Source organism: Urocitellus parryii, chromosome 9 (assembly GCF_045843805.1).
Source record: "Urocitellus parryii isolate mUroPar1 chromosome 9, mUroPar1.hap1, whole genome shotgun sequence".
Taxonomy (NCBI): Eukaryota; Metazoa; Chordata; class Mammalia; order Rodentia; family Sciuridae; genus Urocitellus; species Urocitellus parryii.
In genome coordinates this window covers 27,213,976-27,226,433 of record NC_135539.1, presented here as the reverse complement: position 1 = coordinate 27,226,433, position 12,458 = coordinate 27,213,976, and the positions used below count along the sequence as shown (strand labels likewise).

At 57.6% G+C, this 12,458-nt stretch overlaps 2 protein-coding genes across 4 annotated transcripts; one reads left to right on the top strand and one right to left on the bottom strand.

Moving 5' to 3' along the window:
- The first annotated feature begins 3,004 nt into the window (after window positions 1–3,004).
- Cldn4 (claudin 4) lies at window positions 3,005–3,634 on the top strand. Its single transcript, XM_026396963.2, has one exon. The coding sequence runs from the start codon at window positions 3,005–3,007 to the stop codon at window positions 3,632–3,634; it is 630 nt and encodes a 209-aa protein (XP_026252748.2).
- Window positions 3,635–6,815: 3,181 nt separating this feature from the next.
- On the bottom strand, window positions 6,816–10,822 carry Mettl27 (methyltransferase like 27). 3 transcript variants are annotated; one of them, XM_026396926.2, is made up of 6 exons: window positions 10,761–10,822; window positions 10,328–10,454; window positions 9,710–9,838; window positions 9,366–9,501; window positions 8,957–9,049; window positions 6,816–7,206 (listed from the first exon to the last, which is right to left on the bottom strand). In XM_026396926.2, exons 2-6 carry the CDS (start codon window positions 10,448–10,450, stop codon window positions 6,977–6,979), a joined length of 711 nt encoding a protein of 236 aa, XP_026252711.2. In that variant the 5' UTR covers window positions 10,451–10,454; window positions 10,761–10,822; the 3' UTR covers window positions 6,816–6,976. The 3 variants fall into 3 exon arrangements, with proteins under 3 accessions (XP_026252711.2, XP_077658807.1, XP_026252713.2); XM_077802681.1 differs by lacking the exon at window positions 10,761–10,822 and adding an exon at window positions 10,674–10,730 and having other exon boundaries at window positions 9,710–9,771; XM_026396928.2 differs by lacking the exon at window positions 8,957–9,049.
- Window positions 10,823–12,458: the final 1,636 nt, after the last annotated feature.

The following is a 12,458-nucleotide window of genomic DNA, read 5'->3' as shown; positions in this document are numbered from 1 at the left end:
CCCAGGGCTGGAATGACGGAGCTGGTCGGGTCGGTTGGGGCAGGGGTGTCCAGGATAGGAGCAGCCCAGATAATACGGCTTAAACTTGTGCTGCCTGTGAACAGGTTTACAGATGAGGAAGAAAAAGAAAATAACAAGCACTGGCTCTGCCCTCCGTGACCCCAAAACAAAGGTGGCAAATGGCAGATGTATCCTAACGCATCCCAGTGAGGGGTTGTCCACACTTTGGGGAGAGGGCCAGGCGCCGGGCTCGAGGTGAATTTCCCTTTCTTCCCCCACCTTAGGGCTCAGGAAGTGTCCAGTCTCAGCAGGTGTTTTGCTAGCGGCAGGTGGGTGGGGCCGAGCCATGTCTCTGGGCAGCAGTCAGCACCCACAACCTCTCTCCAGCTCCATGCCTGAGCGGAGCTGCTCACTGCTCCCCAGGACACCTGGGTCCCCAGCCCCCCCTGTTCCCTGCTGACCTCCCCTGCCTTGGGCTGCCCTGGCCTCTTCCTGGAGCCTTTGCTGCAACAGTGGCCTCCAGCCTCCCCTACTCTGCTCCTGATGAGGTCGGCTGGGTCCAGCAGAGGACAGTTTCTTAGGTCACTTCGGTTGGGCTACAGGTGGAAAGTTCTAGGGCTTGTGTGCTCCCCTCCCCCACTCCTGCTTCTCTAAGTGCCACTTGGCAGGTGTCCCAGGAGGGTGACAGTAGGAAGTGCCTGGCCATCTCCCCTTTGTACTCAGCCTGAGAAAGAGCTGTCTGGGCCGGAGGACAGGGAAGGGGCACCTGGCTAAGGGACCTGGGCTGGCCTGGGCAAGCTCCTGCTTCTCTCTGCCCTGCGGTGGGCACTGACAGGGAGGCCATGGTGAGGTCACCAGCGGGAAAGGAAACAGCTCTTGTCAATAAGGCGCGCGCTTGTGTGGCTCCCAGGCCTTCTGTGCCTTTGCTCAGAGCCTTGTAAGGAAAGCCCCGGGGGTGTGGTCCGGGCAGAAACCATCCCTGTTTGTGTTGGTGTGTGTCCCTACGGGGTGAGAGGGAGGTGTGTGGGTGGCTGGAGAGCAGATGTCCTCATGATCCCAACCCCAGACACGCCCTGTGCACCTTCCGGACGAGAAAGCCCACACAGGGTACCAAGGAGAAATAAGGCATTGCTGGGTCCCCTGAGCCCTCAGCCGAGTAGGGCCAATGAGCTCAGTTAAAGACCCCATGAGGCTGCAACTTCTCCTTCTATAACATGGGTGGACCCCACAGGGTCCTTGCCAGGCCCAGTGGGCATTAGGGGGGCCAATGTCCTCCAGGAGTCGAGTACTCTCTCAGGAAGCTTAAGGACACACAGTCACCCCAGGACTCCAGACTTGGTGCTGGACAGAGGTGGGGGCTCTGGTCCTGAGGTGTTTTCCCAGCATGGTGGGGGAGAGAGACATAGAGCCACCATGGAGAGGCTGAGGGGCCCCTCCATCTGGCTGTGATGAGCCTTAGCCACTCCTAATCACCCCCATGTGCACCCCTTCTTCTGGGTCCCCTCTGCCCCCACCCTAAGGCTGGCCTTCCTGATCCTGGGCCCACTGCCCTGCCTCTCTGCCTCCTTCCTGTTTCCAGAGGTGCCTTTGGGAGGTGTGTGGACACCCCTCAGCCTGCCTGGGATGCCCCTGCTCATCTCTGTCCTCTGGGCCCGGGCTGGAGCTTGGGCACTGGCGATGGAGACTTCTGGCCCTTTCCCTGGCTCCTCCCCCAGAAGCCCGGGTCTCTGGTCAGACTGGATTCCTCATTTCCCAGAAACAGCGGCATTTCCCCACCTCCCTACCATCCCCTCATCCCCTCTATGCAATGTCCTCTTTCACTCAGTCCTGCTGCCTTACACAATTGCCCCAGGGAACCTGCCACGGGGCCTAAGCCAGGATACAAGGCCCCCCTGGAGTCATGCTGGCAGCACCCCTCCATGGCCCAGCTGCCCCGCACCTGCCTCCCCCTGGGCCGGGTTCTCCCTTCCCTTTGAAGACTTTGCCTATCTGGCTTCATGGGATGCCCCGTGCATCTCCACAGTCAGCACTCATTTACTGGGCGGACGGTGTCTCCAGGGTCTGGCCTGTGGCTTCTTCTCCACCCACTTCTGGCTAAGCAGGCTGAACCCCGGTGGGAAGAGGCCTCTCTCTTGCCCTGACCCAAAGTGTATCACCTCCAAGGCGACTTCCACGGGCTAAGCCAGGTGAGGGAATGGGGACAGTGTGTGGCGGACCCAGGAGTCTCTGCCCTTGGCTCCTGTTCCCCTAAATTCAGCTTCCTCCGGTCCATGCCCAGAGGTTGCGTTGAGGCCACATCATGACCATGATGATGACGGTGATGATAATGAAAGTGATAAGATCAGGAAGGACAGTATTCAGGTGGAGTTTCTCTTGGACATTCCCAGGACTCCGCCTCAGATTCCCCCTCTGAGGGACCCCACCCTCTCCTCCCACCCAAGCCTGGAAAGGGGAGCTGTGGGCGCGAGGACCCTGGTCTTCATGCCCTGTACTTGGCTGGGTCTGGCTGCCACTCCTCCCCGACATCTGTACCCTGTGAACATCAGGTGTCCCTGGGCTGTGACTCAGTGTCTGTCTCCAGGCTGACCTCAGCATGGACCTGGGGGCAGGGGGAGAGGGCAGTTTCCTCTGAGACTAGAGGGTGACTCAGGGGCCCAGGGCTGGGGCCTTGATGTGTTTTTGTTGGCTCAGGAATCCAGAGAAACTGGTCAGGGGGAGGCCCCAGCGACTGAAACCCCTCCTTCTGCCCCCGCCCCTCTGCCAGAGTCATATAACTGCTCAACCTGGAGCCTGGGAGCCCTGTGTCGCAGGAAGGAACTGGTCTGGTCACATTGCTGGTCTTGGACATCTGACTCTCCAGAGAGGGGCTCTACCTGGCTGTGTCTTCTTCCACCTCCCAGGGAAAAAGGCCTTCCCCACCCACCCGAGGACCCCATCTTCAGCCTGCAGAGGGATCTCCACATCTCCACCGTCTTCCAGGTCCTCCCCCCAGCAGGCCCTGAACATGGCTTCCATGGGGCTGCAGGTGCTGGGCATCGCGCTGGCGGTGCTGGGCTGGCTGGGGGCCATACTGAGCTGTGCGCTGCCCATGTGGCGGGTGACGGCCTTCATCGGCAGCAACATCGTCACGGCGCAGACCAGCTGGGAGGGCCTGTGGATGAACTGCGTGGTGCAGAGCACCGGCCAGATGCAGTGCAAGGTGTACGACTCGCTGCTGGCGCTGCCTCAGGACCTGCAGGCGGCCCGCGCCCTCATCGTCATCAGCATCATCGTGGCGGCGCTGGGCATGCTGCTGTCTGTGGTCGGGGGCAAGTGCACCAACTGCGTGGAGGATGAGACCACCAAGGCCAAGACCATGATCGTGGCGGGCGTGGTGTTCCTGCTGGCCAGCCTGCTGGTGATGGTGCCCGTGTCCTGGACGGCCCACAACGTCATCCGCGACTTCTACAACCCGCTGGTGGCCGCGGGGCAGAAGCGGGAGATGGGCGCTGCGCTCTACATCGGCTGGGCGGCCTCGGGGCTGCTGCTGCTGGGGGGCGCCCTGCTCTGCTGCAACTGCCCGCCCCGCGCCGACAAGCCCTACTCCGCCAAGTACTCCGCCGCCCGCTCCGCCCCGGCCAGCAACTACGTGTGAGGCGCCACCCAGACCTGTCGCTTTCGGCTTTGTTTTCCCTTGGACTGAGCTTGGAGCAGCCGTGACACCGGGACAGCGCTGCCATGGGCTGCTGGCTGCTGGGGAATGGGCAAGCAGGACCCAGCCCGCGGGAAGCCCTTCCCGCCCACTGGGGCTCCTTCCCAAGGCCTCCGGTCACTGGCGAGGATGGACAGTCTCAGGCCACCCTCCTCTGAAAGAACCCTAGATCCAGAGCAGGTGCAACCGGCAGCTGGCTCCTGCTGGCCAGGAGAGCTCGGCCCTGACCTTGGGCTCCGCCTCCAAGTGGGTGCCCTGCCCACGCTGGCACCTCCCACTGTCCCTTTTCTACCCTCCCCCTCCCTCTGCCCACATCTTGGGTGATGCCAGTGCTTCTCTTGCCGCTGTCTCCCGTGTTCCTGGGCACTCCTGGCCCTGCCCAGGCACTGGTGTGATGGACTGTGGGTGACTGTGTGGCCAGGAAATGCCACTGGGGCTGTGTCACGGGAACCTGTGGTTGTGGAGAAGTGTGGGCCTTGCCCACCCACCTGCTGTGGCATGGAACACAGAGTGGATAGACAGGTTTGAGCGACAGGTTTAGGTGGAATAAACTGGTTTGGGTAGTGGCAGGGAGCGCCAGAGAGGTGGCCCTCTGGCCTGGCTACCCTCACCCCTTCCGGCCTCACCCTGCTGCCGTGGGGCTCGTGGGGCTTGCTGTCTCACTCCTCTCAGCAGAAGCACCCCAGAACCCTGAGACTGGCTCCTTTGAGTCCTCTGCCCTTGCCAAGGAACTGGCCAGCTGGGGAGGGTAGAGGAAATGGCCTCACCAGAGGGAGTCCTGGCCTCTCCCCTGCCTCCTTTGATGTTTCTGTTTTGTAATTAAGAGACTATTCATCACTGTCATTATTATTATTTTCTACAATAAATGGGACCTGTGCACAGGAAGGTTCTGTACTGTCTGTGATTCTAGCCATGGAGGTGGGCAGGGCGGGCTGGAGGGTAAGGGTCAGGACCACCATGCTGTGGCCAGGACATGAGCATTTTCAAGACTGGTGTCAGGGAACTGTGGGAAATTGGAACGGGCCCAACCTTGGGAACCACCTCACTCAAGCCCTTCACCTGTGAGAGGGGAGGCCCCGTCCACAGGACACTAGAGAAAGTTTGGGAACTTAAGGCGGAAGGATGAGGGAGACCCACCTCTACCCCTTTCTCCTCCACTGTGGCCCAGCTTTGGGCAGCCGGGCTGGTCTGCTGTCCTCCTTGGGCCACCAGGCAGGATCCACCTCCTGGCCTTTGTTCAGAGGGTCCCTGCCCAAGGTCTGGAATGTCCTTCTTTCTTTCTCCACCCCTCGGAATCCTGCTGGTCCTGAAGGCCCAGCTCCAAGCAGTCTCCCCAAGGAAGCCTTCCCACAGCCTGCCCCGGATTGGAGGGATCATCATTAGCCACATTCATGTCCCCAAGCTGTTGACAGTCACCAAAGTCCTTTCACCCGCCCCTGCTCAGAGCAGCCCCCAAGCCACACCCTGAGTTTGGCATTCCAGTCCCTTTATGGATGAGGAAACCCAACCCTGTGTGTGTGAAAGTGTGGCTGGGGGGCTGGGGATGTGGCTCAAGTGGTAGCGTGCTCGCCTGGCATGCGTGCAGCCCGGGTTCGATCCTCAGCACCACATACAAAAAAACAGAAGATGTTGTGTCCACTGAAAACTAAAAAATAAAATATTAAAAAATTCTCTCTCTCTCTCACTCTCTCTTAAAAAAAAAAAAAGTGTGGCTGGGCCCAGGCCCATAGCTGGGGACCTCTGGTTCCAGACCCCAGAACATGGCCAGTGCTCAGCACCACTTGGTCATGACTTGGATCCTTCTGGCACATTCTGATGTTGTCTGGGCTCAGTTTCCTCAACGGCAAGTTAGGGGTGAGCGGGCCCAGCACCCTGGGAGAAGTCTCAACGCCACACCTGGCTCAGGGATGGTGTATGTGGGGCCTTTTGAGCCACTTCTTGCTTCTTGAATCCACAGGTGTAACCCGGGTAATGAAAGGTGAGGGAAGGAACAGACTTTTTCCTTGTAATGGTGTTTGTCATTTTCCCACCCTAGTTAATTTTATTTATTTAGCAAATCGGGGTCTCACTATGTTGGCCAGGCTGGTCCCTAGTTACGGTTTATTCTGATGATTATAATGCTCCATATTACTTTGCAGTGCTGGCGACTGGATCTCTCCCACTGAGCTACATCCCAGCCTCTTAATTAAAATCTAAAACCCAAAGAGCAATATTCTTCCTTGTGAAACTCAGAGGAAAACAGAATAGACCTGTTAGCTTTACTGCCATGACACCACCAATGGCAACCATTGTTTTTTTTCTTAATATGTACATATTTTTTTTAGTTCTGATTGGACACAATACCTTTATCTTATATATTTTGATGTGGTCCTGAGGATTGAGCCCTGCGCCTCCCACGTGCTAGGTGAGCACTCTACAGCTCAGCCCCAGCCCGCACCCCCACCCACCCCACAACAATGTTTTCAGTTGGTTGTTTTTTAGGTATTTGGAGTTTACTTTGTCTGACTCAAAGTGGCTGAAACCAAGGAACCGTACAAGGGGACCTTTTGACATCAGAGTGCCAAAACTCCACCCTCGGGTCACGTTAAAGCTGCCGTTTTGTTTTCCGAACTTAGGTCTTATCAAGAACCCTGACTACCAGGTGTGGTGGTGCACACCAGTCATCTCAGGTGCTCAGGAAGCTGAGGCAGAGGATCGAAGGTCAAGGCTAGCCTCCTCAACGTAGGGAGACCCTGTCTTTCTATAAAAAAATAGAAAGTGCTGGGGTCGTGGCCCCGTGGTAGAGCACCCCTGGGTTCAACCCCGAGTCCTTCAAAACAGCAACAGAACCCTGACATCTGATTAGACACGCGAAGACCACCAACGACACCACTTGCCTCCCCAACAGTCCCCTTGCCTGGCAGCTCACACCCCTTTTTCTTTCCCTCATTCCATCAACATCCATACACCTTGCCCAGGGGAGGCAGACAAGTCCAGAGGCTCTGCCTCCTCGTATTTGGCCACCCTAATAGTAGGATTGGCCTACTGGGTAGGATGCAAAAGGTCTGTGGTTCTGAAACCCAGGAACTGAGGTCCCTCTCTCCTGGGGTCGGTAACTACAGAACCACGAGTCTTTTTGTTACTTCTGGGAGTTCATTTAATAGGGAGAACATTCTTAAGGGGCAGGTTTGATACAATGGTCCCATTTTACAGATGGAGCAAAGAGGACCAGAAGACGGGCCTGGCTAAGGTCACTTGGAAGCTCAGAGGCCTTCTAGGAGCTGTGACTGGGCCTCACTCCCTCCATCAGGGAGACCTCTGCTTTTGGTACAAGTAGATGATGCCCGAGATGAAGCCATCCTTGGCGCCGGGTGCCACCTCAAGTGGAGAGGTGGCCAGCTCCCAGTGGTCAACAGTCTGGGCCACCAGGCGTTTCCAGGCCCCAGCCTGCTCTAGCTTGTCCAGGGTGGCCTCCAGTGCCTCCTTGTACTGCAGGTTGGATGGGTTGGTCCTGGTGGTCAGGCACACCAGCCCACCTGGGGAAGGGCAGGAGGGGAAGGAGGCAAGCAGGGTGAGTCCCGGGGAGGCCTGACCCTCCCCACTCGCCTCTGCAAGGTTGTAAACTCTTCCAGCTTCTTCCTTGGCCCATCTTCTCCCCCTTCCATAGCTTTGGGGTTCCTGTCACTTCTCCAGGCATGCCCTTGAGCTTCCTCACCTAGACAGCCTCCCACGAACCCTTCCAGGCCCGAGTGTCCTTTAGAGTGGGAATTCTTGACCTCACCCTGGGATCAAGGGGCTCTCTGCTCATTGCTCACCCAGCGCCTCTGCTGGGGACAGAGCTGAGTCAGGTTGCTCAGGAAAGAAGCACATGAGTTTGGGACCTTGGGCAGTCCCTTCATCTCTCCCAGCCTCAGGGGCCCAGCAGGTGGAGAGGGGCTGGTTATCCTGCTTCACAGGAAGTGTGTGCACAAAATGCCTGGCAGTCAGCAGTGCTGGCTGAAGGGAGGAGGGATTTTGTCCCCTCAGTCCAGGCACCTACATGTGCCCAGTGTGGCCTTGGATGCACTTGAAAGGGGAGAAGGGGAAGACCCAATGGCCACTTCCGGGAACATTCCTGGAGGAGGGGCTGGGAGGAGCGTGGAGCTGCTGGTGGGGCACAGTGAGAGGACAGCCCTGGGGCAGGGCACCTGTGCTGCGTTGGGCCAGTGCACAGGGCTCCGCTGGCTGAGGAATCTGAGGTCCCAGGATGGACCAGGAGGCCTGGTCCTTGCTGGTTCATGCGATGGGAATTTTCTGAGCCCAGTCTCCACCTCTGCCCCGTGACTCCACCGATGTTTCTGCATGTCCTGCGTGTGGGCCTGGGGACTTCCCGAAGCTGAGGCCTGCCCAGACCTGCCCAGATTTAACCACAGCCACAGCTGGGCCCTGAGGCCGGGCTGGGGAGGGCAGAGCAAGAGGAAGCATTTTCACCTCCTGACTTCCTGATTCTGTCCTGCAACCGGCCTGAGCCTCCTGGTCCTCACGCTAGGCGCTGTGCCTGCACGCATGTGGCTCTGCTCGTGACCTCTCGCAGGCTGCTCTCCTGGTGAACATCTCCTCCCAGCCCTTGGAATACCTCTCCTCTCAACCTCGGAGAGCTGAACCCTCATGGGGCCCCCTTGGGCCCCTCCCCAGGCTCTGTGGGTTGGTGGTGGAGGCCAGAGGGCAGGGTTAGTATCTTCTGCCCAGAGCAGAGGAGCGCACAGGAGGGGCACTGACATCGATCTCTGCACATCTACCCCGTGTGCAGAGTTCAGAGGTGTTCACAATCACCTCTCATCTTGCCTGGGCAGACTCGACAGGGACGTACCCTCGGGCAGTCTAGGAGTGAATGAGGAAGCTGGAGTACAGGGATATGCATGGGACATGCAGGGAGCCTCTCCCCTGTGCCAGGAGGGAAGTAAAGGCCTTAGGGACATGATTTTACCCAATTGTCACTGAAATCCAATGGAGAAGGGATCACTGGCAGAATGCCACCCTCCCCACAGGTGAAGGGACAGAGACCAGAGAGGTGCTGCTCCTGGTTGCCATAGATAAGAGGCAAGCTGACCATCTGCCAGCCCTACCGGTGCACCTGTGTCTGTTGGTGGCCACTGAGTGGAACCCTGGGCTGGTTGCTGGGGGCTGGGAGGTCAGCTGGGCAGTCCTGAGCAGGACCCTGTCCTCACTTGGCCCAAGGAGTGCTGAGGCCTGTGTGGTGTAAAGAGGGGAAGGTGGGTGAGTGGAGGGGGGGCTGGCAGGGCTCACCTGGCTTGGCAACACGCAGGAGCTCAGGTATGGCACTGCAGGGCACCTGGCCATCACTGAGGGCACCCACTATCAGCACTGCATCAAAGGTCCCTGTGTGTAGGGAAGGTGGGGTGGGGATGGGGTTGGGTGCTTTGCTTTTGGTATGGCCTCAGACAACACGGGTGGGGGTTGGGGAGGGACCAGGTCTGACACCTGCATGTGCAGGACCCAGATCTCATGGAGGAGCTGGTGGTACAGCCCAGTGTGGGGCTGACGTCAGATCCCAGGTGGAGAAACCAGGGAGAAGGGCTGATGGAGACCTCAGCAAGGGGCGGGGGTGGAGGCTCAGTAAGAGAAGGGAGTTCTCTTCTCTTGGAGACAGGTGAGGGGGTAGATCTGGGAGTGTTGGGGGTAGGAGGGGAAGTACCTTCCGGGCTGGGCAGAGGCTCCTGACCCAGGATACAGAGGCTGAGGTGCTGGTAGAGGCCGCAGGCCTGGGCCTGTTCCAGCATCTCTGGGCTCCCATCCACTCCATGCAGCTGGAGGAAGCCCCGAGCCTGCAGCTGGGGTGAGAGGGATGCAGTCATGGCTCATGTCCTGCCACCTCCCAGCAGGGCCCCTGCACCTCAAGAGGGCCATGGTCCCTGCAGTGGATACGTTTGAGGCCAATGACTCTGAGAGGGGAGACAGAATTCTAGGTCCAGGGGTGGCAGGGAATTTGAGCAGGGGCGGGGGCTTGAGGAAAGGGAGGGGGTCTGAGGGGGGTCTCACCTCCGCAGCTACAAGGCCGGTGCCACAGGCAACGTCCAGGATCAGGGCATCATGGGGTGGGCCTGGAAGGGCTTGAGTTAGACAGTCCACAGCAAGCCTGGGGGCTCGGTACTGCAGGGCAGCCACATCCTGGACAGACAGTGATGGGCCTAGCAACAGGGTACTCTGGTTTTTTGGGGGACCCCTGTGTAGTGTGGTCCAGGAGTCTGCCAGGCTAAGCTTGTGTGTGCTGGGCCTGGGGTCCTGCTGGGACTACAGTGAGAGGAAACCCAAGCATGAGATGCCCTCTACCTCCAAGGGACCAGGACTGGAGAGTTAGTCCCCACCTCAGGAGGGCTCAGCTTCTCAGGCTCCTTTGCCGGCTGAGGACCCTCTGTGCTTAATCCACAGTGATACTTCAGTGGCACTATCTCCAGGCAGCCCCGAGTTGCAGTCTCAGGTTGGGGAGGTCCCTGATAGAGGCTGACAGTCATGAGCTGGTGGGGTGCCTCTGAAGTAGAACTGGTCAGTGCAAGTACCCGATGGTAGGGTTCTCACCATTGTTACAGCTTTCCTGGGGTGAAAGGTTATTCCCATTTGACTGATAGAAAAATCAGGCAAGGACCCAGATGGGTTTACCTGGTCGTAATCTGGAGCCCAGCGGCCATAGAACTGGAGCTTGCGGTCCAGATCGTTGATGTTGTGGGAGGCCCCAATCCGGGCTTGTACCTCGGACAGGTTCCCACCCTTCTCCTGAGCCATCCTCCTGTGGGGACACGATCCCACCTCAGTCTCCCGTTCCCCTTCGCCCTCCCCAGCAGAGCAGTCTGTCAGGTCGCCAGGGCCATGCCGTTTCACAGGGGTGGACTTTGAGCGCAGCCAGGGTGAGGCTGGACCTGTACACCCTGGGCCTGCAGGGCTGGGGGACGGGTAGGGGGCGCGGGGAGGGTTCCTGGGGCGGAGAGTGGGAGGACCTCCCTCTCACCCCCATCCCCGGATCGGGGGTGGAGAAGCACCCAGAATGGAAAGGTTTCTACGGAGCGAGATGGTCAGAACTCACCGCTAAACTGACCTGTCAGGGGTAAGAGGGCTCCGGAACTCGGGGCGGGCCAGTCAGCGGAGACTGGCTACGCCCCCACCGCCTTTTGATGATTGGGTTTCCACTGAGAGAAATTACCCAATCAAAGCAAAGCGCCCCGCCCCGCCCACCCCCCCAGCCAATGAGCTCGATGCTCTCGGCCCTCCTCCAGCCCGGGAAGATCCCAGGCTCAGCAGCCACCAGCCAGGATGGAAATATTCTGTAATCTGCTCTGTTCAGCAGGGTAGCTGCTAGGCATGTGTGGCCGTTGAGCACTTGAAACGTGGCTAGCGCGTCCGAGGAACTGAACTTTATCTTTTAGTTTGTTTTCATAATTTAAACAGCCAGACGTGGCTAGTGGCTGCCGCACTGGGCAGCTCTGGGAAGTCTTACCGCTGTTTGATGCGCAGACTGTAGTATTCACCCCGGTGGCAGCTTGAGTTCCTCCAAGAGTCGCTTAGGGCAGCCTGTTAGAAGTAAGTTCTCAGTTGGCCCCTGACCTTCTTTCTGAATCAGCGTCAGGTTGCTGGGGCCAGAACTTCTGGATCTCAACCAAATTCTTCTGGTGGTTCCTATGCAGCTAAATGGTCAAAAGAAGCACAGATCTAGAGGACCCATGTAGGGATCAAGGTTTGGGCCCGCAGAGTTTGGGAGACTTTTGCATCTGCCTAGGTGGGAGGCAATGGCAACATGACTTGGGTAGAGGTCATGTCTGGGCAGAGGAATGGATGAATTTCAGAGGTCTTCATCCCAGCAACTAGAGAGGCTGAGACAGGAGGATTGCAAGTTCAAGGCCAGCCTGTGCAACTTAAAGAGGCCCTAAGAAACTTAGTGAGACTCTGTCTCAAAATAAAAATAAATAAATAAATTAAAAGGGCTAGGGACGTATATCGATGGCTCAAAACACCTCTGGGTTAAATCCCCAGTGTGTGTTTGTGTGTGTGTGTGTGTGGGGGGGGGGGTGTTGTCAGGGTCTTTGATGATTGACTCAGTGTGTGGGAGCCTGAAGCAAGATGTTAGGAATGGTGTCCCACTTTCTGCTTGAGCCCTTGGGTTAATGGTGGTTCCATTCATAACAGGAAACCTTAGAGGAGGAGCAGGTTTAGGAGGATATTAATAGTTTTGGGATGTTTCTGAGATGTGTGTAGGTGAACATGTCCAAGAGGTTCTTTGAGGCCAGGTCTTGAGCTCAAGAGAGAGGTCAGGCTTGGGACAGATTGAGGGTCCTGAGTGTAGTTGTCATTGAGGCAGCTGGTAAAGGCAAGATGGTGCAGAGTAGAAAAAGTGGGCATGAGGAGAGGACTCTGATCCTGCTCAGGACTCCAGTCCTTCAGGGCAGGTGCAGGAAGAGGAGCGGCGGGAGTGTTGGAGAAAACTAGAGTTAGGAAGGATGCCCCAGAACAGTGCTTCAGAAAGACAGGGGTGGCCCACACTGCCCAGCATGCAGAGAGGTGTAGAAAATGAGAATTAAGAACTGAATCTCCGAGGTCTTCCTAGCATGTGTCATGGCCATGTGGCAAACTCTTGGCCATTGGAATGTGGCTGGAAATGGGAAGCTTTTTTTCTAGATCTGGACCATAGGGCCCTCCCCACCAACTCGCACCAGACTGTAACATGAACAAAAAATAAACTTTTATTGTGTTAAGCTGCTGATATTTTAAAGGTCTTCTTTTTTAGAGAGAGAGAATTTTA

Excerpts from the sequence above, each read along its gene's own strand:
- Cldn4 (XM_026396963.2), top strand. The coding sequence starts at position 3,005 with ATGGCTTCCATGGGGCTGCAGGTGCTGGGCATCGCGCTGGCGGTGCTG.
- Mettl27 (XM_026396926.2), bottom strand. The coding sequence starts at position 10,450 with ATGGCTCAGGAGAAGGGTGGGAACCTGTCCGAGGTACAAGCCCGGATT. Across the intron at positions 9,502-9,709 it reads CCGGCCTTGTAGCTGCGGAG|CTGCAGGCTCGGGGCTTCCT; the intron begins GTGAGACCCCCC and ends CTCTCACCCCAG. Across the intron at positions 9,050-9,365 it reads GCCTCTGCCCAGCCCGGAAG|GGACCTTTGATGCAGTGCTG; the intron begins GTACTTCCCCTC and ends CCCTACACACAG.